The sequence below is a fragment of the Mycetomoellerius zeteki genome, unplaced genomic scaffold (assembly GCF_001594055.1).
Source record: "Mycetomoellerius zeteki isolate Tzet28-1 unplaced genomic scaffold, Tzet1.0 scaffold122, whole genome shotgun sequence".
Lineage (NCBI taxonomy): Eukaryota > Metazoa > Arthropoda > Insecta > Hymenoptera > Formicidae > Mycetomoellerius > Mycetomoellerius zeteki.
Genome location: NW_017256147.1, coordinates 3,016,421 through 3,041,850, shown reverse-complemented (window position 1 = coordinate 3,041,850; position 25,430 = coordinate 3,016,421). Strand labels below are relative to the sequence as shown.

Here is a 25,430-nt window from a genome sequence, read left to right as displayed (position 1 = left end):
TTATCGATAAGTGCGCGCTTTTATTTCTGAAATTCTATAGTATGTGTAACGTAAACTATATGCTAAATGCGCGCTAACATTGTTATAAGCGCGTTCTGAATAGGAGCCATAGCGATAGCGAAACTATGTAGGTGACAACTGTACAAGTTTTATATTTAGAATTAATGCACATAATTGAATAAACTTTACAGTTAATATAACTATAAAATGATTTATTAAATAATATATATAATATGAATTATAAAATATATATAACTTTATACATTAATTATACATAATATAATATTATAAAACTTGTATAGTTGTCTATGTACACTATGTTTTTCTTTGAGTGTGAAGTGTATTAGAGTTTTTAAAAACTTAGTTCTAAGAATACTATACATTTTAGATATGAGATTATGGTGGAAGATCGAAGTCAATGTGAGCCCGGAAGAAATGGATTACAAAGGAATGAAGAGTATCGACCGGAAACCAGCTTCGGTATTCGAAGAGACGAGACACGAACATCAAAGAGAGAGCAAGAACAAGGATCGTCGAGTCAAGAGGGAGGTCAGAATTCGGTAGAGGGAAATTCTGTGCAGAAGAGGATTGAAGAGTTGCAGAAGAGAACGGAGCAGGAGGGTCATTTAAACTCCAAGCCACTGAAGGATGATGCGGACGGCTTAAGAGTCGGTTTAGCTACGAAAATGATCAGCGAGGCATCGAAAAGACTCGATAGTGGACAATATAGCGGAAAGGAGTCCGTTGTGAAATCAGATAGGAAAGATGATCTGGAGCAGGGTATCGGCCGATTGAAGATCCAGAATCAAGGTTCAGGCTCGGATTACGACAAGGCCGGCCAGAGTTCTTCGAATGTCGATTCAGGAAGGGGCTCCGCAGTCTATTCGAGCGGAAGACGTCCGCCGCCAGATGATCAAACTTTAGCGCAAGGTAAGAATCGACTTTCTGATTTCACCTTGAACTTTTTGGTTGTAGTCATCTTATTACATACATACACACATACATGCTTTTGGACTACTTTTTCTAGCGTCAGCTGTTTCCTATGAAAGAGCCAATCGATTACTCAGTCTTAGACTTTTACTCTTAATAGTCAAACAATAATAATAATAATAATAATAAAAATATATATTTTACGATTTTTAAATTATATGTTATCTCAATTTTATAAAAATTATTTTCTATTATTAGTTGACAAAATTATATTTTTCTCTTTCTTTTTGTTATAAGATATTATTTTTCTCATTTGTTAAGAAAAAGTACGGTAAATGTGGGTGACTTGGCACAAGTGCAGGTGACTTGGGACAGCATGTATTTTTGTTAAATTCAATCATGGAATCCATCCATGAGTCTCTAAAGGAAGTTAAATTAAGTTTAAGTTTTAAACTTCCTTTAGAGACTTATGGATGGATTCCATGATTGAATTTAACAAATACATGCTCTGTCCCAAGTCACCAACATTTATGGTATTAATATTTGCTTGCTGCTTAGTGTTTGCAAAAATATGAATTTAAGAAAATGAATTTAACTTATATGTTCCACAGAAGATAAACTTTTTATTTTACGTTTATTATTTTATTAAACATAAAAAAATGATACAAATTACTGTATTTTTTAAAAGAAATCTTATAATTATATATATTTACCTTATTTATTTATATAATATTGTAAAAATTGCATTTGGTTGCAATTGATTACAATATATTATTTTAATTAATAATAAAAAACAAGTGGGCACTATTTTAATTAATTATATCTTAAAAATAAAATGATATTTATTTCTATATATATCATTTTTTATATTCGTGATTTATTAATTGTAATTTATTAGTCGCAATTTATTTTTCTTTTGAAAGTATTGACCGTTCTGTCGGAGTATGTGATTTGTGTCTCTTTATCTTTCGCAGCACAAGATTCCGAATGGGTGGACATAGTGGAATCAGAGCTGAGGAGTATTTTAGAGCCCAGGGACGTTCCAGCAATGGCGCACTCCACTCTGTCCGAAAGTGTATCCTCAGTAACGCCGCCTCTGCCACCATTGTCACCCCATGACAGCCCACGTACGCCGAGAAATCGATACTCAACGAGGTAACTCAACTTCAAACAGGTCTCTCTTCTTCATGCAACCGGTGTTACTTCCGGTCACCGCCTCGAGTCACTTCCGATTCTGTTACCTTCCTATATCGAAATTCCGATATCGATGTCTGGCCGAAAAGTGGTCTCTACAATGTTAAAAATAAAAGCCTCTCTGTTGCAACTTTATAAATTGTTAGTTACGCGAGACTCGGATGCAAGATGTTAATTTGAAACGTCAATCTTTAATTATTTTATTATTTTTAAAAAATCTCATACGATATTTTTAATAAAATATGTTTACAAAGCAATGTTTGATTATACAAAGGAATTTAATTTTTATGTTACTATTATTTCAAATATAAGTGCTCTTATAATACTAATAGACATGTTTTTGTTTTATTTTTTTTTAGTTTACCGTATGGATCAAAACCAAATTATAACGATTATGGCAAGGTTATGGAAAAGAGAGGTTTCTCGAACAGCACAAAACATCGTGGCGCTTCGACGTCTAAAAAGGAAGCCGCGAAAAAGTTTTCTCACCGTGAGTATTTCTTTAAATATAAAATCTTTTTTTTAACGTAAATTTTTTTTCAAATATTAATCTTATTATATATTTTTTCCAAACAAGTAATGCATATAGAATTTGTTTTCTTTATATAGAAAGATATATAGTTGTATAAAAATTATAATTAATCATTATAAATAGCACTAAATATTTTATAACCAATTCATATAATTCCAGAACGATTAATAATTAATTTTACTGTGAGTTTCAATTTTTGAAATTTAATACTTCTGTAATATTAATACTCGCACTTTTTTAGTTTTTGGAGTAGAAGCTGCTGATTTAACATCCACCACAACAGGACTTGATTTAGACTCCATGTTGGATAGAAGCGACTCTGATCTCAGTACCACTGATGCAAGGACAATTAGGAAACAATTGGAAGGATTAGAAAATATGTACAGTGAAGTAAGTATGATACTATTTTAATAAAATCATTTGTTGTGTTTTTATTATTATTATTTTCTTCCATGAGAATAAGGATGCATAAAATCAAGAAAAGAAGATGCATTACTCTTTCATTTTTATGAAACTAAAAATGCATATTATATTACCAAATTTGTTAAAAAAATTTGTTTAAAATATTTCTTCATCATTTTATTAACATAACTCAAATAGAGGCAAGACGTGATATTTTGATATTTATCTTTCATTGAAATATTGCTTTTTCCAGTCGCAAAGAAATACGCGCGTGTTGAAAAGGACTCAGGATGGCACGAGCGTAATTGAACTTATTTTAATTTGTATACGAAAAATTGTCGCAGGTACTTAAATTACTCGGTGGGAGCGTGAAAAAGAGACGGAAGGCAAGAGGACTCACTAGCTATGGTTCAGTTTCATCGTTACCGACATCCTCCGTGTCATCAAGGCCTGTTACGAGGCATCACGACAAACGTAGATCTCACGTGATTGACGATAGGATGAAGAAAGCCAAAGATATTAAGGTGGGTGAGGTTTATTTATATACAATAAAACTTCGTTTATCCTCGAACTTATCGGGGGACCAAGACAGTTTCGATAACTGAATGATACGGATAATAGAGGTTCTCTATCTCTCCCCTCTACCAGTATTTATTAGTTCCGATAATAGAAGCTGACGTTCAGAAAACTGAAGTCAAACACAACGAGTTGCTATTATTCGAAATACGCCGGCGTTGTTCGGATAATAGGAACTAGTGGCTACGATTACACCGTGCGCTTAGTCCGCGACCTAAACAATGGGCTCCTTGTTTAACCTATATGTCGAACAAAGACATCTATAGTATAGGTCGCGGACTAAGCGCACAATGTAAACCAGGCCATTAATTCGATATTTGGAACTGAACATGAATCTGTTCGTATAAATGGATTGCAGGTAAACGGAGTTCTACTGTACACATATTTGGCATTAATTTTAATTAATTAATTCAATAATTCAATAATTTTCATTAAGATTTATCCTCTCATATAATGCTTTATTCAATCCTTTCACAGAAAGATTTAAAATATGAAACATATTGCATTTTTGCTAATGTCATTAAATAAATGTCTTGTACAAAGGAAAATTATTAGTCTTTAAAATAGTTATTATTATGAAATCACGGTGAAACATATTTTGATTGTTTAGAGCATCAACAAGCGTTTTCAGCGATTGGAGTCGCACGTGGTGACACTAGCAAGATCAGTGGCCCACTTGAGTTCGGAGATGAGGACCCAACATCTGATGATACAGGTGAGAAAACCAGTTAACAACACTTATGGTATGAAACGAGCTGGAATTTCCAAGATTCTACTACTATCAGGTTTTCGCAGGAAATGGAGAGCATAAAGTGCGAGATCGCAGCTCTCAGAACTCAAACGAGCATGGCGATGGTGAGATCGCAGTCGCAGCCCCTAATCAAGGATTCAGAACTGCCAGCACTTTCGAATCCCTCGAGGGTGAAGAAACTGACCAAGTTTTTCGGCACGGAACCTCCCCTCATCAGACTGTTCCTGAGGGAACTTGGGTATGAGGTATGTGCCCCGCATTCGTTTGCTATGTCATGCGCAGTTTTGCGAAGCAAACTGTAATAAGCGACTGTATGGATTTCTCGATCAATCTGAAATAGCTTTTTCTTAGATAAAGATATCCATATAATTTATCTAAATAATTTTTTTAACTAATGGTTATTAATTATACTATTCTTTAATTGAAATTTCCGTTTTCAATGATAATTACAATTTTAGAAATACGCGACTGCTTTCGAGAAAGAGAAAGTTGGAATGGTGGAGTTGCCTTACCTGAGCGAGGAGAGACTTCAAAAGATGGGGGTTCCTTTAGGTCCAAGGTTAAGAATCCTCCAGGAAGCAAGAATCTCGGTGTGCAAGGATCCGATTTACGTAGTATAAATCCTGTGAACGGTGCAAAAATGTTTCGCAACGCGATCAGACGGAATTGCGGAAAAAATGCGAATAAAGAGAAAAATGAAAAACGAGGGATATTCGTTCTGTGCCGTTGACCGATGAACGCATTAGGACGTTCCTCGAGGCGTTTCTCGTAAACGAGCTCGAAAACTTGAAATAGTCCGTTGAGCGACAGCTCTTTTCCCAGTTTCAATCAATAGCCGTCTGAAAGCTACGTTTTCCGAAACGCTGAAATTGTTTCGTCACGTCTTTAGGTTGACAGATTTGTTCTATTGTTCACCGCTGCACATTTTCTGGAAAAAAAAAACAATCCAACAATATGTAGTCAATTCGTAAAATAATAACTTAATCAACGTAAAAGCGCTTTTATTTGAGATAGATCAAAATTTGAAGAATTAATTTTGAATACACATATTTGCGCATTTAAATAAATAAAAACTTAATATAAAAAACGCTGTAAGTACGAAAAATTGAATGTCTAAAGAGAATACTTTAAATAATATATTGTTTATCGTTATATCATAAATGATATTACAAATTTTTATAATACTAATAGTCTTCGTATCGTCTTTTCGAATGAATTTTTCGAAAGTACGCTATATATTGATCATTTCAGCTAATTCCGAACATATTTATTTCAGATATATTTATATAACCTAGATATCATCGTAATCATTCCTGGAATATTTCGCATTTTCTCGTTATCGTAAATCGATAATGCGTTTCTTCGAATATTGCGAAATAATTGGCTTACGATGGAAGTTACGCTAGGATTAAAACAGAGACTTAAAAATCATTGACATTATGAACTTTAAATTATGTACTTAATGTCGTTTAAAACTTTTCTTGTTGCATCAAAGAGATAATAATGAATGAGCATCAAGGAAGAATGACAGTGCTCGAATATATAATTATAATATATAATTTTTAGATAAAAAAATAAATTACAAATTCAACGGTTTACGAGGGAATCAATCAAAATGTAAATATGATACTACTGATAAACTATCGGTAGTGCTAGGAGACTTATACCATTCTTGTATTTTTATACAAGAAGAATAGAGATACAAATACGATCCACGAGGATCTCAACTCTCGTATCGTTCGCTAAATAACGAGATTACTACGTAGATTTAGATTTTATGTGCGGGTTGAAAGTCGATGTTACAGGCCTACCGTGTGTGGTTAGCCGTATTCGTGGCGCTGATAAAGTCGATGATTATATATAAACGCGAGAAGAGCTGCGCACATTGGGAACAACACAATCTCACACAAGTATGTTTGCCAAAGAGACGTACATCGTCGAAGTGGTATGGCCGAGATTTTTTCATTATACACATTTCAATATTGCAATATCTTTTTTCGATAACATTACATTCGATAACATAAATATCAATTATCTTCAATTGTTACATTACAAAAGTCTACACTCAGTTCTGTGAGAAGTGGTGGTATTTTCTGCCAATTCTGAAATATCGTATATAAACGTTTTGTAGAACGTTCAGTTTGTAAAACATAAAAAATGACTATGAAATTTTTTCTTACTTTTTTGTTATTAAATGTATTATTTCAAAGATTCTGTTTATCTTGAGATAGATGTAGATAATTTATGCGGAACAATTAGATTTGGCATAAAATGAAATTTTTGCGATATATTTTTACTCGACTTATATTTTTACTACCCGAAATTTCGGTCGCATGGCAGCATGCGCCGCATTATGTCGATACCAAAGAATCGATACCTGTTCCCTTGTCGCAACGACAACAATAATCGCTGCTTGTGATCGCGGGTCACAGGAACGAAAAGACACGCCACTATACGAGTAAAAGAACTCTGTATTCTCATTCGAGAATGTGTGTTACACACATGTGTGTAAGAGTGTAGAGTTATTAAAGAATAATGTGCATCATTAATGCATTGTTTATAAATTTGATTGTACTTCCAGCAATTAGCTCTGATTAATATATTAAGAATTATAGACAAATTAAGAGTTTCTAGCTGGTACTACGTGTCTGCATTTCCACTTTTTCTTCTGACGATATACTTATTAAGTATTGTACAGTTAATTAATTTTCTATAAAGTGTTTCTATTATTATATTATATTATTATTATTATTGTATTATTAATATTATTTTCCTTTTAATATTTGTATTATTATTAATATAATGATAATAATTACTATATAATGTGTTTTGTTAAATTTTGTATTTAATAAATGATATTATTGCAGGTAAAACTCTCTTCTAGGATTTATTTAACACCAATAAATGTTCATTAGTTGCACAATGTTAAGCGGCTTATGAAGCCGCTTTAATAATGTAACAACTGGGAATACTAGAATTGATAGGACGTTTGTACTACATAGCATTGTTCCTTGTTCACGTACAATTAGAATCAATGCTTGTTAGCAGAAATGTAGAAACATTAATAGTTTCAGAATTACAAATTATAATATTTAAAGCATATACATATTGTATCTTATATTCTGTAACTATTAGCAATTTTTATCGGTATAACAATTCTTTGCGACTTCTTTTCATCGGCGTCGGCGAAAATTCGTGTGCAAAAATTTACGCGATGTATTTTATGAACTTTTTGCCGCGGCCAGTGCCTTCGTGAATCAACCGCTTTCAATTGAATAATTGCGCATTAACTTTATAACGTATGCCGTACGAGTCGGTCCAAGTGATCTGTTATTATGGCCTCTGACCTCGGGCTACGCCGAGCTGCACTGATAATCGGTGCTCGAACGATAATTATTTCATTTACAGTTATCTTCGATCGATTGTGACAAGGACCGGAAGCGCCTCCGTCGTGCAATGAGATTTTTAAAAATGGGTTTATTATTATTACACGTGCATCTGACAATGGTTACGATCGCTGCGCTAATCGTCGCGTTAATTGTAATTTCTGACGGCGGAAATGTCTTGATGAATGGATCCACTGAAAGTGGGATAATAATACATTTCATTGAAACTTCAGAGATATTTTATCTTGTGTAATACACACACACTCCACACACACACGCACGCACGCACGCACACACGCACACTTCCACTTTTTCTTCTGACAATATATTTATTAAGTATTATGTACAGTTAATTAATTTTAATGGTGAGATTTCTCTCAGTTTAGCATTATAAGCTAATGATTAATTTTTTTTACGTTTAAAGTACTTGAAAATAAATTATGCAAATTATTGTAACATTAAGTTTATCTGAAGTGAACTAGAATTAAAAAATCAAATGATATTTAGCTGATATTTTATCTAAATAGAAATAGCTATTTTTTTGAATAATTGTTTTTTGAATGAATGTATTTAATTATTTAATTGTTAATATATAATATGTGGATACTAATACCAAATCAACAATGATAAGTTAAATTAAAAAAGCTAATTTAAAGTCGTTTCTTTAATTTGGAAAATTATAGACTATAAAATATTAAAATAAATAGAGCTTCAGTAATATTTCCAAAATTTATATTTCAATCAGTATTGCAATGTTTACTAGAATACTACTTTGCAATCAAACAATAAATAACTAATTGAAATATCAATCCTATGTCTTGGCGCCATTAATCTAATCTAACTCGGTCGGTCGCTCATTTGCTCATGTACCCTAGCCTGACTCTGTACAAGCCACGAATATAATTATCGCAAGCGCCGCGGATGGATGTAACATTATGAAGATAAATGAATCTGATACGGTCGATATTCTCTCCCGACGACAAATTTATAAACACGAGAAGCAATCAATTAAAGAAACAATTGTGAAAGTAACAATAATAGACGTTGAACGGATAAAAATCGTTTGATTGATGAACTTAATTGACGGTCGGATGAAAAATAATGCTTCCGATTATGTTTGACGGATGACCCACATTCCTTCTTCCCTTCGTTGAAGACAAAAGAATCAAAGCGATTGAGCTTAAAATGATCTAAGGGACCGCGAGTCAAATGAGCCCGCACGTCGTTACTTGGCGCGTATTGTAAATTTCGACAGAATCGACGGCGAGACCGTCTTCCGGCCACTTTTATCAGGAAATGCACAATTTAACAATTGTGGCCAATTATTTTTCTAGCGGTCTCGTCTTTGATTGGACATCTGAGACCGCGTTACATTGTGGGCCTTTACATCGCACGGTGTGTCACCGTATGTGACTGAACGAACGATTGTCTATTGTGTCGTCTATTGTGTCTCTTTTATGTTTGTCCAAGGATGTTTTGCATATACAGATCGAATCACACGGTCGTTGTACTATATTTAGTGACTTATTATTGCTGATGTATAAGTGAATAGAAATATTAACTTAATTATTTGATATCACAATATTTAAATGAATTTGAATTATAAATACACGCATTTTAGAAAATCAAGTACATTTAAAATAAAATGAGCACACATTTGAATAAAATTGTTTTTTATTACATGCAAAAAACATTTTTGTCAATATATAAATAAAATAGATATATATTGTGTTGTATTTGACACATAAAAAATATCTGATATTTTTTTAAATAAATAATATATTTTTAACAATTTTTGTTGGACAGAAAGGTCACTAAAATATATTATCAATTCAATTTCTTGCAATGTGTGTGTGTATGTGTGTTCATAAATCCAATTGGTTTCCGGAGATAGATCACTTCGAAAGTAGCAAAATTAAAACTCGAGCGATTAATTTATGTCTAAGGACATATAAACTTTACTGGTCATATTTCAAATATGAACGCGTTTCACTTGAAAGATTTAGAAAGTAAATGACGCCTGGCTTGTATAAAAATGGATTTACTTTTTAAATACGCAGCATAAAGGCTGGTATTCATAGTCTGTTCTTAAATTTAAAACTGTTTTAAGAAAATCATAAACTGGTTACAGAGCCGTATTAGCACCTTGAGACATTACTTATAAAGGTGATCTTGAAATAAGAACGGACTATGAATACCAGTTACAGAGATAGTATTCCATATCTTCCATGCGGTATTCATCTATTATAAATTATAATAGCTTTACTTCGATTGCAAAAGGAATTATCTCGTGGCAGTAACGTCAATATTATCTCTGATTAATGAGTTTTATTTGTAACTACTAGATTGATTTGATTTCATGCACGATTTAGAACGTATACATATGTATATGCATATATAAATAATACAAAAGTAACAATAATTCTATTAATCCAATATGTATTCCGTATTACGTAAATCTAACCCTATACTTAAAATATTTAAAATAAAATTGAAACTTCTCGAAAATAAGATCAAATTGATTTTTAATACAATTTCTATGAAATATTTTCACGTACTTGTTGAGAATCGTTAATTGATTATAATAATTATATATATTTTTATAAAGCTGTTTAATTATTATTATTATTCTGATAAATATTTATCAGAATAATAATAATAATTTGAAATATATGACATAAAGATGGGTATAATGGAACGCAGGATTACTGATATGAATATATCATTTATTTCACTAAATTTTATTGATTGGCGAATTATAATTATTGCGAAGAATGATACATTGAAAATTTAAAAACAATTTCATTTTATCAATTTAATTTGGAACATAAAACAGCACTCTTGTTCTTGTTCATTCCACAACTTCCATTTGAGATTATACGTTTGCTGCAATAAAAAAGAAGAGAAGACATTCTTTAGAAAAACATTTTAAGATCAATTTACTTGTTTTATTTCAGAAACGTTTGTGTTGTAAATCTTCTTTCTATTTTGAATTACGTTTAAATTTCATGTCTCTCTACATCGGTTTGGCATCTGAATATTTGACTAGATTTCAATGTAAAAAGTTACTACATGGGATCAACAAACTTGTGGAGAGATTTACGTAAGAATCAGAATGGAGATCGAAGCATCACTTACCGAAGGGAATTTCTTAGAGATAGGCAATGCCACTGAATACGTTTGCTTTTGACCAGGCGAAGCTGGGCAAACGGTGGATTGGCAGGCATCGAGTGGCATGCCCAAGAATGGCAAATCTACGATCTCAGAAGCCCAGTATGCCCTACTGGATAACGAGCCATTGAACTCTGAAATAAAATATACATCGTTAATAATCACGTATGATCATTTGAATCGTAAAACTGATACGTTTTAGAAAGTAAAAAATATCTTTTATTTAAAAATGAAAATGAAAGTATAAATCAAGAACATTTTCTAATTGATTTTATATAAATGGTTTTTCCACGACCGATTAATTTTATTATAAAAATAAAACAAATAATTTTATTATGTTCGCTATTGTAGTATCCAGTAAATATCAACTAACAGTAATATAACATCAATATTATAATTTCACACTCAACAATATAAATATAATATATAATAACACATATAGTACGTAACAGTTATATTGATATAAATATAAAATTATATAAAGTTGTATATTATATTACTGTTAATTGGTATTTACTGAGTATTAAATCGCTATTTGAATAGCGATTTTTACTCCTACGCAATATAATTATTTTATTGGTATTTCTCACTGGTAGCACACATTCCAAAAATCATTTTATTTTATGTTTGGCTTAAAATATATCAATATGATTTACAATAATTTCTTACAATCATTAATTGTTATATTTTATATTTTCTGATATCTTGTATAAATGTCAAAATAAATACAAAATATTTAATTATATACATAAAATGTAATCTACTTAATTTTATTTTTAACACAAAGTTTGAAAGTGTGTTTCTTATTCATTATTATATGTACGTTAAGCATGCACAACATTTTAAGTACACTTACGGGGGGTGTAATCGAAACTTATGCTTGCATCTTGACCCTTTTTTAAAAAACAGGGCTTTCTTTCTTCGGCTTCTCTGCATGGATCAACCCGTACTTCGTGAATGATACATAATTGTGCAGTATTTTGTTCGGCTGAAACGTAGGTAATAAGATTTCATAAAGAATTTACTTGTACATTTAAGGTCGATTAAAAATTTTTATATCTTATGAAACAGAAAGAAGGGAAAAATCTAATAAATCAATTTAAAAATTATATTATCTATATCAGATATAGTCAGTTTTTTTTTACTAGTTGATTCATTCGACGATTAATTCTAATAAAAAATGTATTGTAAGATCTCTCTCTTTTAAATTAACTATCTTATTCTAGCGTTCTTTTGTTTTTTATCTTTTAAATGTATTATTTATCGATACGTCATTAATTTAATCAATTCAAGGTAAAGTATTTCTTAAATGTTAATTTACATTTTTCTATGCTATGCAAAACATGTGCTGCGTAAGAAAATTTTATTTACGGAACGTTTCTCGTGAGTTAAACAACCAATACCTTATTTATTTTTACATTTACATAATCCATAAAAGTTTCGTTTTCCATCCGTAATCTGTAAGGAATGCTAAGATTAGCGTGAGTGAACTTCGACAAAAGAAACAGAAAGAAATGCTAGTACAACGACACATATCAACGTTGACGTTAGAATCTCGATAGATCAATGTAAACTAATTCGAAACTGCGAAGTTTCTGCTTAACGAAATATAAGTATTTTAATATTTTTCCTGCAAAATATGTTGGATATCTGATTCATTCTTCGCGCCTCGCGGATGACTCGGTTATAAATTACAAGAGCAAGCAGCGTTGGAAAAACTTTCCCGAATATTCGATAAATGTAAAAAATTTATAAAACGTAAAATATCTTGTGCATGTTTCTCCTATGTCGAAGTTTTACCGCTTCATTGATTCAACATATTCCTCCTCGAGAGATATTTTATTTGAGAAGTTTATCTGTTCTCTTTTTCATGACTTGATGTTGCTCGTCTATAATAATTCTTGTTCATATTGAAGAATATTAGTACACAACATTTGGCTTTATTGTAACTTTATGTTCTCTCTCTCTCTCTCTCTCTCTATATATATATATATATATATAAGTATATAAAAAGAAAGAAGTTTTCTGTTATTTTATCATTTAACTCGTTTCTACTTCTAACTAAATATTATTTTGGTATCCTATTTTAGTAGTATTTGGTTGCGACCTAAATTTGAATTAAACAAATTGTGTATCATCTGATAATCAAATTTATTTAACAAAGTTGAAACGTATAATAAATATTGAGACTTTCCAAAATATATTCTTGACCGATTTGTGAACGTATTTATAATTTGATGACACTATGTTGGCTAATAACGATGATTTTCTTTTGTCGACAGTATTTAAAATTAATTTTTTACGAAATTAAGAATTCGTGTATATATTATTATATTTTTTTAGATAGGAGTGGCGATATAAAATTCGAAAAACTTGTGAAACTCATTACTCAATATCTTGCGGAGGAAAGAGTTTGTAATGAGTTTATAATGATCTTGTGTTCTATAGACGATTCATAATTCATGTGACAAGTGAGAGAGATAGATAAAAACAATTATAGTTATTTCAGTCTTGCAATTTCTTCTTTTGTTTGCATAGAAATAAGTATTATTGCTTCAATCTTAATCTTTCTTTCTCGCTAGCATAGTTTATGAATCATTTATAGTTTACAATAGTTTTGTTAATTACAAGAATACTTACAAGGAAAGTTTCACAACTGTTCGGAACCGATTTCATTCTCCATGAAATATGTTATTAAACACGAAAATCTAAAAGACTCTTTGAAAAAAATGGTATTTTTCTTAAAGGGGTGTTTCATCCCTTTAACATGAGTTAGGGCACGTATAAAAAAATACGTGTCTCTTAGATTTTCATGTTTAACAACATATTTCATGGAGAATCAAATCGGTTCCGGACAGTTGTAAAACTTCCCTTGTTAGCATACATTAATAAAAATACATGGCTTGAATTAAATCCTACAGTAAGTAATTTATTATTACCATTTAAAATTTTGTATATTTAAGAAATTTTGTGTATTGTTGAAAATTTTGTCATAAAAATTTTGTGATTTTATATAGATTTAATCAAATGAATGGTCCGCAATATTTTTGTATTCATTGGCCAAGAATTATGAAAACATAGTTAATACAGACGCATAAAAGCCAATTCGCAGGATGTACGTGCATATTAAACAATTTGTGTACATAAAACAATAGACGTTTCAACCTCACATTAGATCATCATCAGTATTTATATAAATTTTCAAATTATATAATGGAACTTAAATATTATTATCAGCATAAAGATTAAATATTGTGATTCTTTAATGCGTGGCGTTACAAAAATCTTCGTTCTATTTCATTTGAATAACATAACTTTTCATGAATTTCTTTTCCTTGTTGGTGAAGTGATACAGTATATTATCCTTTAAGATTCTTTTTAATAGAAGAGTTGCTCCTTTCTTTCTTAGGATGTTTGATCAAATGAATCCTATATTTAATCATAACGTTTTCCTAAGAAAGAGACCATCTCAAAATAAAATTTGATACGATCAATAAATATTTATTGAAATGAATAAGCAGAATACTTCATGACGGCGATGATGCGTCAGACTCGTAAATAACCTCACCCCTCCGAAACATACGTTCGATAACTGTATCGAAGTTGGAAATAAAATGTGCAAATAAAAGTTGTCGCCAACCCATTTCTGTTTCAAATACGTTCGGCTTATTTATATGCATTGAAGCGATGTTGCAATTACGTTAAAAGTTCGTTCCAATAGATAAAAAACACGCTATTAATCATGTTTACCGAACAGTACAATTTAGTCCAATTTTTTTTTCCAACTTCCGTCGATTACGCCGTCGAGCACGAGCAAGGATCGCCAACGACATTACAAGCGAAAAACGTGTATCACTTCCTTAGGGTGTCTGCTGCTAGATCTCCATCGAGATAACATCGCTAGCGTCGTTTAATTAAGCAGATCGCGATTTCTAATTAAAATAGGATAAAGGAGGATATATATATATATATATACTTACGGTCGGATGGACACGGCGTCCAATGTACAACTTCCGCGTAAACCGTGGACAAGGCCAGGATTAGAACGGCAACGGGAGTGATATTCCGGTTCATCTTCGATGGTCGATGGTTCGTAACCAAGTGAAAGAAGGTCGACGTGAGGGTCGATCCACACATAACGCAAATAACGGAGCGGAGATTCTGTGGGAGGGTGGTGGGGCCATAGGTCAATTGAGATAGCATCTTTATCACGATGGAACCTATGCGCGCGGCGATCGTGTCTCCTTCTCCGAGGAATCGCGTCACAGAATTTCGTTCCGATGACTAAATGGCCAGATGATTTTGTGATAACCTTCAATATTCCAGATGTGGACGAATATTACATTTTTATTATATCATTTTTTGTTCATGAAGATCGAACTCATCTTAACGACATGTTCTTTTGGCATGGGTTGAATTTATTTTATAATTAAAAATATACATAAAACTTTAATAAATTAAATTTAGTAATTTATATATAATATAATATTAAAAATGTTATTTAAATATTATTTTCGCACATTGTCGCGTGGATTTACTCCAAAATATATTTTGTCGGTTTTAAAATGAATTATACTGTATAATATAATAATATCTGTTTTATCTATCACAGTTACTACAATATATAAGAAATTTTTTATGTGATAAAAGTGATAAAGAAGTCTGAAACGAACAAATAGGTCAAGAAATAAAAACTAATTTATTAAAACATCAGAATCAAAGAAGGAATTAAAGATTAAAATTAGTCTTTTAATAATAAACAATGTAAGCAATTTTTTAATCATTTTTGGTCAAAGAATAAAAAAATAGTCCCCAATACATGTATCTTAGACAAGATTAAGAAGGGAGCTACATATAACAATACGTTTTAACTCTGTTCATAGATTATCAGATTTATTGTAAAAAATTTTTTTACAATTTTTTGGCAAAAAATAAAAAATGATTCCCGATTAATGTTAAACAATGATATTATAGTGAGGAATTGAAAAGGAAGCTAATAACAATATAATAACGTTTGTTTTAATTGTGATGAAAGAATACTAAGAATATTATACGTTCTTACAGGATCTAGTTTTAACATAAAATTAGAAATTATAGAAAATTAGAAATTAGAATAATGCGTAAGAAATTTTTTATAATTTTTGGCCAAGAAGAAATGGAAAAAATTATTTCTAATTAATGTTAAATTTATAGTAAGCAATATTAAGAAAGAAGTAGCTATTTAGCTAATATAGGGGCTGTACTCTGATATACGATATTCCTAAAAACCTATCTATATACATATAGATAATATAAATCACAAATTTTTACTAGATAGTCTATAATAGAATGATAACGGCCATGATAATGTTTGTTTTAAATGTGATAAAAAAACTAGAACTACCCAAAATATCAATACCTTATGTGTGTGTACTTATATTAGTTTGATAAAAAATTTTTCATATAAAAACAAAAATTGTTAGAGAAGGGCAGCTATATACACGTGATTAAAATTATATGTAAAAATGTTTTTTTTGGGGCTAAGAATAAAAAATAATCTCCGATTGATGTTAAATAATGCGAGAGTAAGAAAAAACTATAATGCGACGATTCGGAGTGTCAAGGGATAAAAATTTATGTTAAAAAAATATGTATTTTTATAATGTTTTTAATATCAAGATTACATATAAATGTCGAATATAAAAAAACGAAAAGAATATTTAACAAAAAAAAGATCGCTGCGGACAGGATTCGAACCTGTGCGGGCAAAGCCCATTGGATTTCGAGTCCAACTCCTTAACCACTCGGACACCGCAGCTGATGTTAATATGACTACGTACAATCATAGATAACCAGTTTAGGTCATCTAGACACCAATATTAAGTTAATCGAAAAGAGATATTGAGATGACATTACGTATAAAAAATATATTTGCTTAATAATAACATAAAGCAAATCTCATAATAATTTTTTTTAAATAAATAAATTTTATCAAAAAATATAAAGCATATTTAAATATAAAATTCGGAAATGTAATTATTTCTATAATAAAGTTTTTACTGTAAAATATAAATATAAATAATATTATATAATAATAAAAAAAAACATTGTTTTATAAAAAATCAAAATTAAAAAATTAGCATCAATTAAATATGGATAATATTATTTCATATTTTTCCTTTATTTTTTTGTCAATGAATTGTTTATTTATTTGATGATTCCAAAAATTCAATAAAACCACAGAGAATCTGCCAAGATGGCGTCATCTGTTGCCCAGCCATTAATAAATGACAGCATTTCTTCTCAATCAAAAACTCTATCGGTAAAGTAATGGAAATAATACGTACATTATCGTAACTTTATTGTGTGTGATTCAATAATTTTTTAAATAAATTCATTTCTAAACCTCATTTGTTATTACAACATGAAATGTATTTATTTTATTATTATAAACATAAAACTTAGTTTAAGAAGAATAATTAACATACAATTTTTTAAAATTATATTTTAAATAAAAAATATTAAATGAAATTTATGTATCTTTAATTATTTTTGTCACTTCTATCTTACATTTATGAACGTTATGTTTGCTTCTTATTTTTACTATAATTTTAAATGATAAAATTTTTATTTTATGTTATTATTTCAATTTTAAGTTTACTTTTTTGAGTATCTCAAATTTCAGACCCACAGATACCTTTTTTTATATATAAAAGATATTCTATATAGCTGTTCAAAGTAATCTTTATTATTTTTGTTACGCGAATAATTTGTGAATAATGCTATCTGTGAGATTATGAGCCATTTATGCGAGAAGTATGCGGAATCTATCAATGGCACAAGTCGGTTAACAATGATGCTCCTCAAAAGTGTTTCGAGAATCGATAAGATCGAGTGAATTCCGTATCATTCGCACAAGACAACGTAATGCGATTAATAATTAATGAAAAAAATAAATGCGAAAAAATTCCGCATGTTTTATACTAAAAATATAATTGAAGATGTGGCGAGATAATTTTAATTTTTTAGTATAAAAATTACAGAACTTTTTTTTATTTTTATAAAGAACTGTCGAATAATAAAAAGTGGTATTGGAACTGTCAGTATTTTTTTAAATGTTAATAGAATGTTATACTAACTCCATAAATTCATACATCTTGATGTGCAAAGAATCCTAAACGTTTACATACGTGTCATTAAAAAACGCCGCGACACTATGTCCAAACACAGAAAAAGATCTATTCCTACGACAAAAAATATGACGATCTTCGCACTTCGTTTGCGTCTTGCGGCGTAGTATAATCACCGCAGGAAGCAGAAACGACTCGTGAGATTATGCAGAAGGTGTAGGCGGATTGATCGGAGGATCCACTCGGGAGATAATAATAAAGCGATGGTTCTCGGGAATGCGAAATCGGCTGGATGATTTGAATGAGAATGTTGTGCAAAAGCGGCCGGCCACGCGCGACGCCTCTCGCATCAGCACTTTTACTTCGCACGAGAAGGAAAGCCTCTAAAGGAAGTGGCGAATGTTAGGTGAGCGAATGTGTAACCTACATTCGATACGACTTTCGTTCATTGTGATATACTTGATCTGTTTTCGCCCCCATCAAGATTTTTACTCACGTCTTTTAAATGACAATATCTCTTCCTGTAGGTATATATGTAGGTATATGTGTATACATTTTGGAAGATAACGGCATGTGCTGCTTTTCTAGCTTCATTAGCTTCATATTTTCAAGGTAAATATTCTGAAACAATACAATATTAAGCCAGAAATTATCAATTAAACCAAAGTTACACATTATTATTTACTGGACATACAATAAAAAAAAAATGTATTTGCACGGGGAAGACAAAAATCTTTATTTGTGGAAAATAATCATTAATTAGCAATTTATTAACAATGTAAATATTGATCTGATATAAAGAATAAAAATTTACAAAAAAACCGATTTATGATCTTACAATTGTTACAATTGTATGAATACTCTTTAAATAATACAATCTTACGTTTTTGCTTATTATTAGAATAATATATTTTAATAATCTTTTTAGATAAAATATTTTTGAGGAATACATAATCTATTTCATTTTTGTTAATAAATTGCTAATTAATGTTTACTTTCTAAAAATAAGATCTTTTAAAAAGATACCCTTATATAAATATTTTTCTCACTCACTACTACATAACGTTTCTGTTAAACTCATAATTTATATGTTAAATAAGATTTATGTACAAAAGATAAATCAAAACTATCGTGAACGTCAAAAGATTGGAATAATTAAAAAATAGTATTTTTATTATATAATTTTTAATAATTTTAATGATATAATTTAAACTGTATTATGTCTTTATAATTTTGAAGTTAATTTAATCAAATTAAACAGAATTTATGCGTTTAAAGCATGTGAACATTAATCTTCCACCATGTGAAAAATTCCATCCGCACCTTTCACGGAGCATTAATGACAGATCACGAAGTGGCTATAATGTATATAATGAGGCAGTAGTCAATGCGTGTTAGATGAACTATAGACTATGCATATTAATAAGAAACTCAATTGCTCGCATTTCTCATCATCTTTAAAGCAGTTAGGCAATATGCCTTCATGCATATAAAGAAATCGTGATTTTCGGATAAGCACGTAACAATAATAAAATAATATCGACTACTATTATTAACGTAAAATAAAAACTTGCTTAATTTAAATTTAAGTGCTTCATAACAACATGATAAATCATTACAGGCGATAGAAGATTGATGAAGGCAAATGGAGATTGATGAAGTATGTTACAATTTAAATTAAAAAATGAAAAGTTTGATGATGGTGCAGAGAAAAGTAAAGAAAACGTAAACATAACGTTTCATTAACAATATTTCTATGATTTTGCTTCGTCTTCTTTATTTTTAGCGATTGTTTTTTTTCGCGAAAAATAGAACAAACAAAATGCATCGTGCATTTTCGCGCGAATATAAAGTGCGTGTGTCATATAAAAATGCGGATGCAGAAGGTTCATGTAGGAAACCGTGATCGTCGATATTTATGAGAACCGCCGGAGCGTCAGTGAATTATCCGGTAACATTTGTTCGACATATGTTTCTTCCGGATTCGGAGAGAACCGGTTTTCTTCCATAAAGCTCTATAACTTAATTCAAGAGCGATTCAATAGGAATATCAATTAAACATTTCATTATGCACAGTTACTAGATATTTCTCTGGATGCTATCTTTTATATCCTTATCTATTGTTTCTTGTTGTTCAATTTTTTGATACAAAGTTGTCATCTACATTGTGCAAATTTAATCGCGATTAAATAACACAAATAATATCTCTTGAAGAAAAGTCATATCAGACAAAGTGTTAGCTATTAACTATTTATTTATAAGTTCAATTATCGTTTCAGATATATCTTATATCTTGTTAGAAAATGATATAAGAAACAAGAAGGCATAAAAAATCATTATTTGTGGAAAAATTATTTTGTTAATATCTTGTAAACTTTGCAGTTCATAATAAAAGTTGTTTAATTTCAGAATCATCTTTTTATCACAGCAAGATCTAATCTTATGAATGAAACTAATGGCGCGTTACAGATGAGACGTCCAGCTTCTTCTAATATTAATTGCATATTCTCTTTTAATTAAGTATTTGAGCAACATTATTAAAAAATGAATTGCATTCGAAAACACATTGCAAATATTTGCAGATCAATCCATAACCCATTTTTTAAAAATGTTAATCGATAATGATTATAAAGCTGTTTACATTTTCTAATAGTGAAGCAATTCAAGAGTTCAATTGAAATTCCAAAGTACAATTATTTAAAGACGAAGCAATAACAAAGATTCAATCGCAGACTGCACAAATATGATTGTATTTATTTAATTTATCTTAAACAGACACATTTCTTTTTCAGATTTCTCTTAAAAAGTAAGCCTTCGAACATGCACGTCTCAGATTTAGATGTAGAGTTTTCAAATAAAGAATGTCTTCTCGCTCTCTTATCAAACTGATTGGAAACAGCTGGCAACAGATAAGCAGCAAATGACGTGACAGACGAAGTAGCAAGTTACGCTCCTGGTATCTCGTTGCGTCGTCACACCTGTTGCCCTCGGCAGGATACCAGTGTGATACGCCACTGGCCGTAAACCGCTGGCACGGCTCACCTGTTGGCCTCAGCAGTACTTGCTGGGTTCTCGACCGCGCGGCACCTTTCGCCCGACGAAGCTGCTGACGAAGCGACGGACTTTCCGTTCTCCACGTATTCTTCGTCCGGCGAATTCTCTCTCTCGCGCGCGTACGTCTCCAAGAGACGAGTTTGCCGTTTCTCCGGTTAGTCCTCGTCGATCGGGGACCACATCCGGTATCGGAAAGAGGAACCGGAAGGAAGGGACCGCTCAAAGTGGGACCTTTGCCTTCGATCTGGAGGAACGCGACGCGTCGCACCGGACGAACGAAGAAGAGGGAAGGCAGGCGGAGAAGCTAACCGGTCGGCCGCTTTCCGCGGATTCCTCAACCGCCGTCGGCCCCCGTCTCCGGATTGTATGCAAATACCTTGCGGAAACATCCTCGCGCGGGTTGCTGCCGGCTAGGAGAGCGCGGTCACCCCTTCTCGAGGAGGCAAGGAGAAGTCCTCCTCGCATAGAATTTTTGTGTTCGCAACCCAGGTATGTATGTGAAATTTGCGTATCTTCATTACGCACGTAATGCGATATTTTCGCGATAAACAAGGTCCAACAGTCGCGCAAACTCGATTACTCATGTAACGATTCATCATCAGAATGTTTGAAACGAGAATTGCTGAAGGAATTTGGCGCGTTTGTGAAAGCAAAATTCGAAGAACTGAAGTGGCAAACTCTTTGATGAATTTGGAATTGATTTCTCTTACGCGAAAATATAATTGACATAAATATATAGTAATGTAATTATTGAGAATCTTTCTTATTAATAAATTACAAATTAAATTTTTGTTAAAATATATCTGAATAAAATTAAAAGAAAAAGTTACTTTCAAATTAATATGTATCTAATTTTAAAAATCATTTAAATACAATTTCTTATACATTCAATATCCAATCAAAAATTAATCTCGGTAATGACATAATTTACTGGAGACGTTAGAAAATCTAAGCACCTTTAGTCATATTTATTTAAAGATCCAATATTTCTTCTGCGATTGACGAGGAATCTCAATCTCAAAAAGCAATATCGTGTACATAGATAATTACAGATAATGTGTCGGCGAAAATGCTTTGAACTAGCAAAAGTGGATCGTATTGCTTGATTAAAAAGCGTTTCAACTTTTTACAAAATTACTTTTCCAATAATTGTTCTTTATCAACTACCAGATGCAAGCAGATTGCTAATATGTGTCGAAAGTCGAAATCACATATTATATAATATAATTGATGATAAATATCGTCTAAATGCGTCTTTTGAATCAACTTCTTAAAAGAGATAAACAAGATTTCTAAAAAAATATAAGTAATTTAATTTATTGTTTTAATTATAATTATTCAATAACGTATTTAAAAATATTGTATGTCAAAACTTTATCTTTATATGTACAATTACTTTAAACACATTTACATACATAAATCATCTGTAAAAAATTTATAAAGGAACACAAAAATATTATATTTACAAGATTTATCAATATTCGAATTATTCGCATTTTGCGTATGTCGCATTTTTTTACTCGAAATCGTTTAACGGATCTCAACGCATTAGAATTTTAAAATTTGTTACATACTAGAGATATGATAATAAGTTCGATAAGATCGAGGAGAAAACTTTGCTGCTCACGCGAGCGTTTTGAAATGCTTTACGGGAAACAATAACCTTCCTTTAATAATTATTCCGCTAACGTTCCGATAGACAATATAAAAGTGAACCCTTTCTGTGTAAGGTAAACGTACAAAGCTTTATCCATAAATTATTTACGACGTGATAAACGCCTCTTAAAAAAGTTTTTTTTATAGAAAAAATGAAAAATCATAAAAAAAAATTATTTATTTTCAGTACGGCTGTAACAAAATTATCTCATTTCTTAACACGTAAGTGCTAAAACCAAATATAAACGATGCAAAGTGTGAGTGATGTCAGTGCAATAAAATTCTCGTCTTTATGGATTCATGTTATAAGTAAACGTTCTTTTTTCTGTTATCTAACTGCGCACAAAGGAAAAACTACTATGATTATTTTAATCCAACTGGCAGTTCAGGCCGGAATGTGTTGAGCAATAACATATTACTCTTTGGCACTTCTTCAATTTGTAAAAATAGAGAGGGGAAAATCAAGGGGGGGGGGGGGTTTTTTTTTAAAAAAACCGCGCACGTTTCCGCTTCGTACGTAACGTACGGTCGCGTATTTGGACACAGGATGAGACGATCAAAGATCTCGAGCACCGTCGCCAATTACACGACCTGTTCCAACAATGTGAGCCAACGGCGCTCACAACTGAGTTTCTCACGACATTCACCGGCGTAATTTCTCTCGCCATTGTCTAAGTCGTGAGTCGGCGTATAGAGAGTGTGACTCCCATGAGCGCGCGACGAAAAAGCGGAGCATAACGGTGCTGGCGGAAAAATTTCGCGCGCTTCACGTCCTCGACAAGGAAGCCCCCGATTTTCGTTATCGACGACGCGCGAAATAACGGAAATAGGTATCTCGTCATTGCGCGTGGAGACGTAATCACGATCGATTATCCGCGCTTCCGCGCGAGATAACGCGACGAGCAAAACGACTAATTATAGCCGGTGAACGTACAAATGACTAGGGAATACATCCTCATATCATGTTATTCGCGTGAATGAGATACTCAAACGCGCGAGTAACAACATATTTATGACGCTTACGAGTCTTACGAGGTCGAAAAAGAAATAATTAAGTCGCGAAATATTCCAGCTGTATCTTATTCATAATTCTGAAAGGAAATTTTAGAAAAGATTTATTCTTTAATTATTTTGACGATTGATATTCGCGACACATTTTGACAAAATGCCAACATTAATAATAGCGCGAAAACTTTGCCCCCTTTGGAGGATGTCTTATTTAGGATCTTTTAGAGATCCTTTAGATCTTTTATAGAGTTGTAAAAAGTTTTCTCTTCTCTTTTATCAAACTATGTATGTTAAAATTAAAAGAATTTTGATTTTATATTCCGTTTTCTTTTTTCGCCCTTTCAGGTCGCTTCGGCGACTCTGTTTATTGTCTGCCGGTGCTCGGAGTAAGCCAGACTTCCACAGTACCCTCTGCAACCTGAACTCACATGTATTGGCGAACACATGCAGAATCATTAGACCTTTTTAGTATAAGAAAAGAAATTTTCACTGCCCGTCAGTGGTTCTCTATTTCAATTGTTCTATATATGCACAACATACAGAATTGTATGTCAAATCGGTATTTGGATTAATACATGCAGTGAACTTTGAGTCTGATTCTATTATTATGTACAGGTAAATTTGGATCAGCCAAGAAAACATCATTATGTCTCAATAAATCGAATGCATCCCGTATATCAGAAATGTCGAAATTATATCGTAAGGACAGCCTAAACATATCGCAATGTAGGATATTTGTATGATATATTCGGGATATTTCTGCTGTATGGATAAAGGCACGTCTCCATCAAAGTGTCGATCAGCATACTAACATTAATGATGTTTCCTTAGCCATTTTTAATTTATCTGTTCCATCTAATACTAGAAATATCAGTCTCAAAATTTATATCCAATTAATTCTAATATACTGTCTTGTACATTGTATTCTTTATAAAGAAAAAAGAAGTTAATTTATCGACACGATCGGTTTCGATGCAGGCTAATTAATAAATGGTAGGAGAGAGTCACTGAATGCGTATTGTGGTCACTTAAATCATACTTCACCAATATTTTATTCAATATAAGCAACACAATTATTATTTAATATAAACAATACTTAGAGCAAAATATGAAATAACTGAGAAATGAATAAAATAAACAAAAATTTAACATCTTGTGTACTAACAACATTTTTAAAACTCAAGTATAATTGATATTAATTTTTTCTTGATCAATACATATAGCTGATAAGAATGTAATTATGCAATTTTATTCTGAATTTTTATAATTTTATAAAATAAAAGTTATTGTAGAATATTTTATATTTATTGTATATACATATTTGTGCTTAAAGATTAAATCAATATTTATATTTAAAAAAATCTATCAAGTTTCCTAAATCATATCATAAGATAAAGAATAATAACTGACGATACTAAAACTATTAGTTAATACAAATTCAAATATGTGTTAATTGTAAAAATAAATTCAAGTCAATTTTATCTCAACGTTCTTATTTTATATTATTGTTATTTGTTCATTATTAAATACTTGATTCTTTTTCCGATTAATTATTAAAACTATGTGTTAGTTAACTATTATATATTAGTTAATAATTCCTCTTATTAATCTTATATAATTATTTTTTATTCATAAATTCCATACTTTCAAAATAAATACGA

General features: G+C 31.1%; 3 protein-coding genes and 1 non-coding gene across 5 annotated transcripts in view; 2 read left to right on the top strand and 2 right to left on the bottom strand.

Moving 5' to 3' along the window:
* LOC108731274 (uncharacterized) overlaps positions 1-5,330 on the top strand; it is a 73,556-nt gene extending 68,226 nt beyond the window's left edge. For both annotated transcript variants that reach the window (XM_018461527.1, XM_018461526.1), the window contains 8 exons: positions 389-930; positions 1,905-2,085; positions 2,484-2,614; positions 2,898-3,046; positions 3,403-3,582; positions 4,245-4,349; positions 4,430-4,630; positions 4,844-5,330. In XM_018461527.1, coding sequence (XP_018317029.1) covers positions 389-930; positions 1,905-2,085; positions 2,484-2,614; positions 2,898-3,046; positions 3,403-3,582; positions 4,245-4,349; positions 4,430-4,630; positions 4,844-5,005 — 1,651 coding nt within the window. In that variant the 3' untranslated portion in view covers positions 5,006-5,330. The remainder of the gene's footprint in view (positions 1-388; positions 931-1,904; positions 2,086-2,483; positions 2,615-2,897; positions 3,047-3,402; positions 3,583-4,244; positions 4,350-4,429; positions 4,631-4,843) is intronic.
* A 5,200-nt stretch (positions 5,331-10,530) lies between these two features.
* On the bottom strand, positions 10,531-15,160 carry LOC108731218 (MD-2-related lipid-recognition protein). The gene is made up of 4 exons (XM_018461421.1): positions 14,923-15,160; positions 11,799-11,930; positions 10,910-11,076; positions 10,531-10,657 (listed from the first exon to the last, which is right to left on the bottom strand). The coding sequence occupies exons 1-4, from the start codon at positions 15,143-15,145 to the stop codon at positions 10,574-10,576; spliced, it is 606 nt and encodes a 201-aa protein (XP_018316923.1). The 5' UTR covers positions 15,146-15,160; the 3' UTR covers positions 10,531-10,573.
* A 1,497-nt stretch (positions 15,161-16,657) lies between these two features.
* TRNAS-CGA (transfer RNA serine (anticodon CGA)) lies at positions 16,658-16,739 on the bottom strand. The gene has a single exon. It is a non-coding gene; the product is annotated as a tRNA-Ser (tRNA).
* Positions 16,740-21,126: 4,387 nt separating this feature from the next.
* Positions 21,127-25,430, top strand: part of LOC108731268 (echinoderm microtubule-associated protein-like 2) — a 43,398-nt gene continuing 39,094 nt past the window's right edge. The window contains exon 1 of the mRNA XM_018461516.1: positions 21,127-21,594. The gene's annotated coding sequence lies outside the window, so the exon portion shown is untranslated. The remainder of the gene's footprint in view (positions 21,595-25,430) is intronic.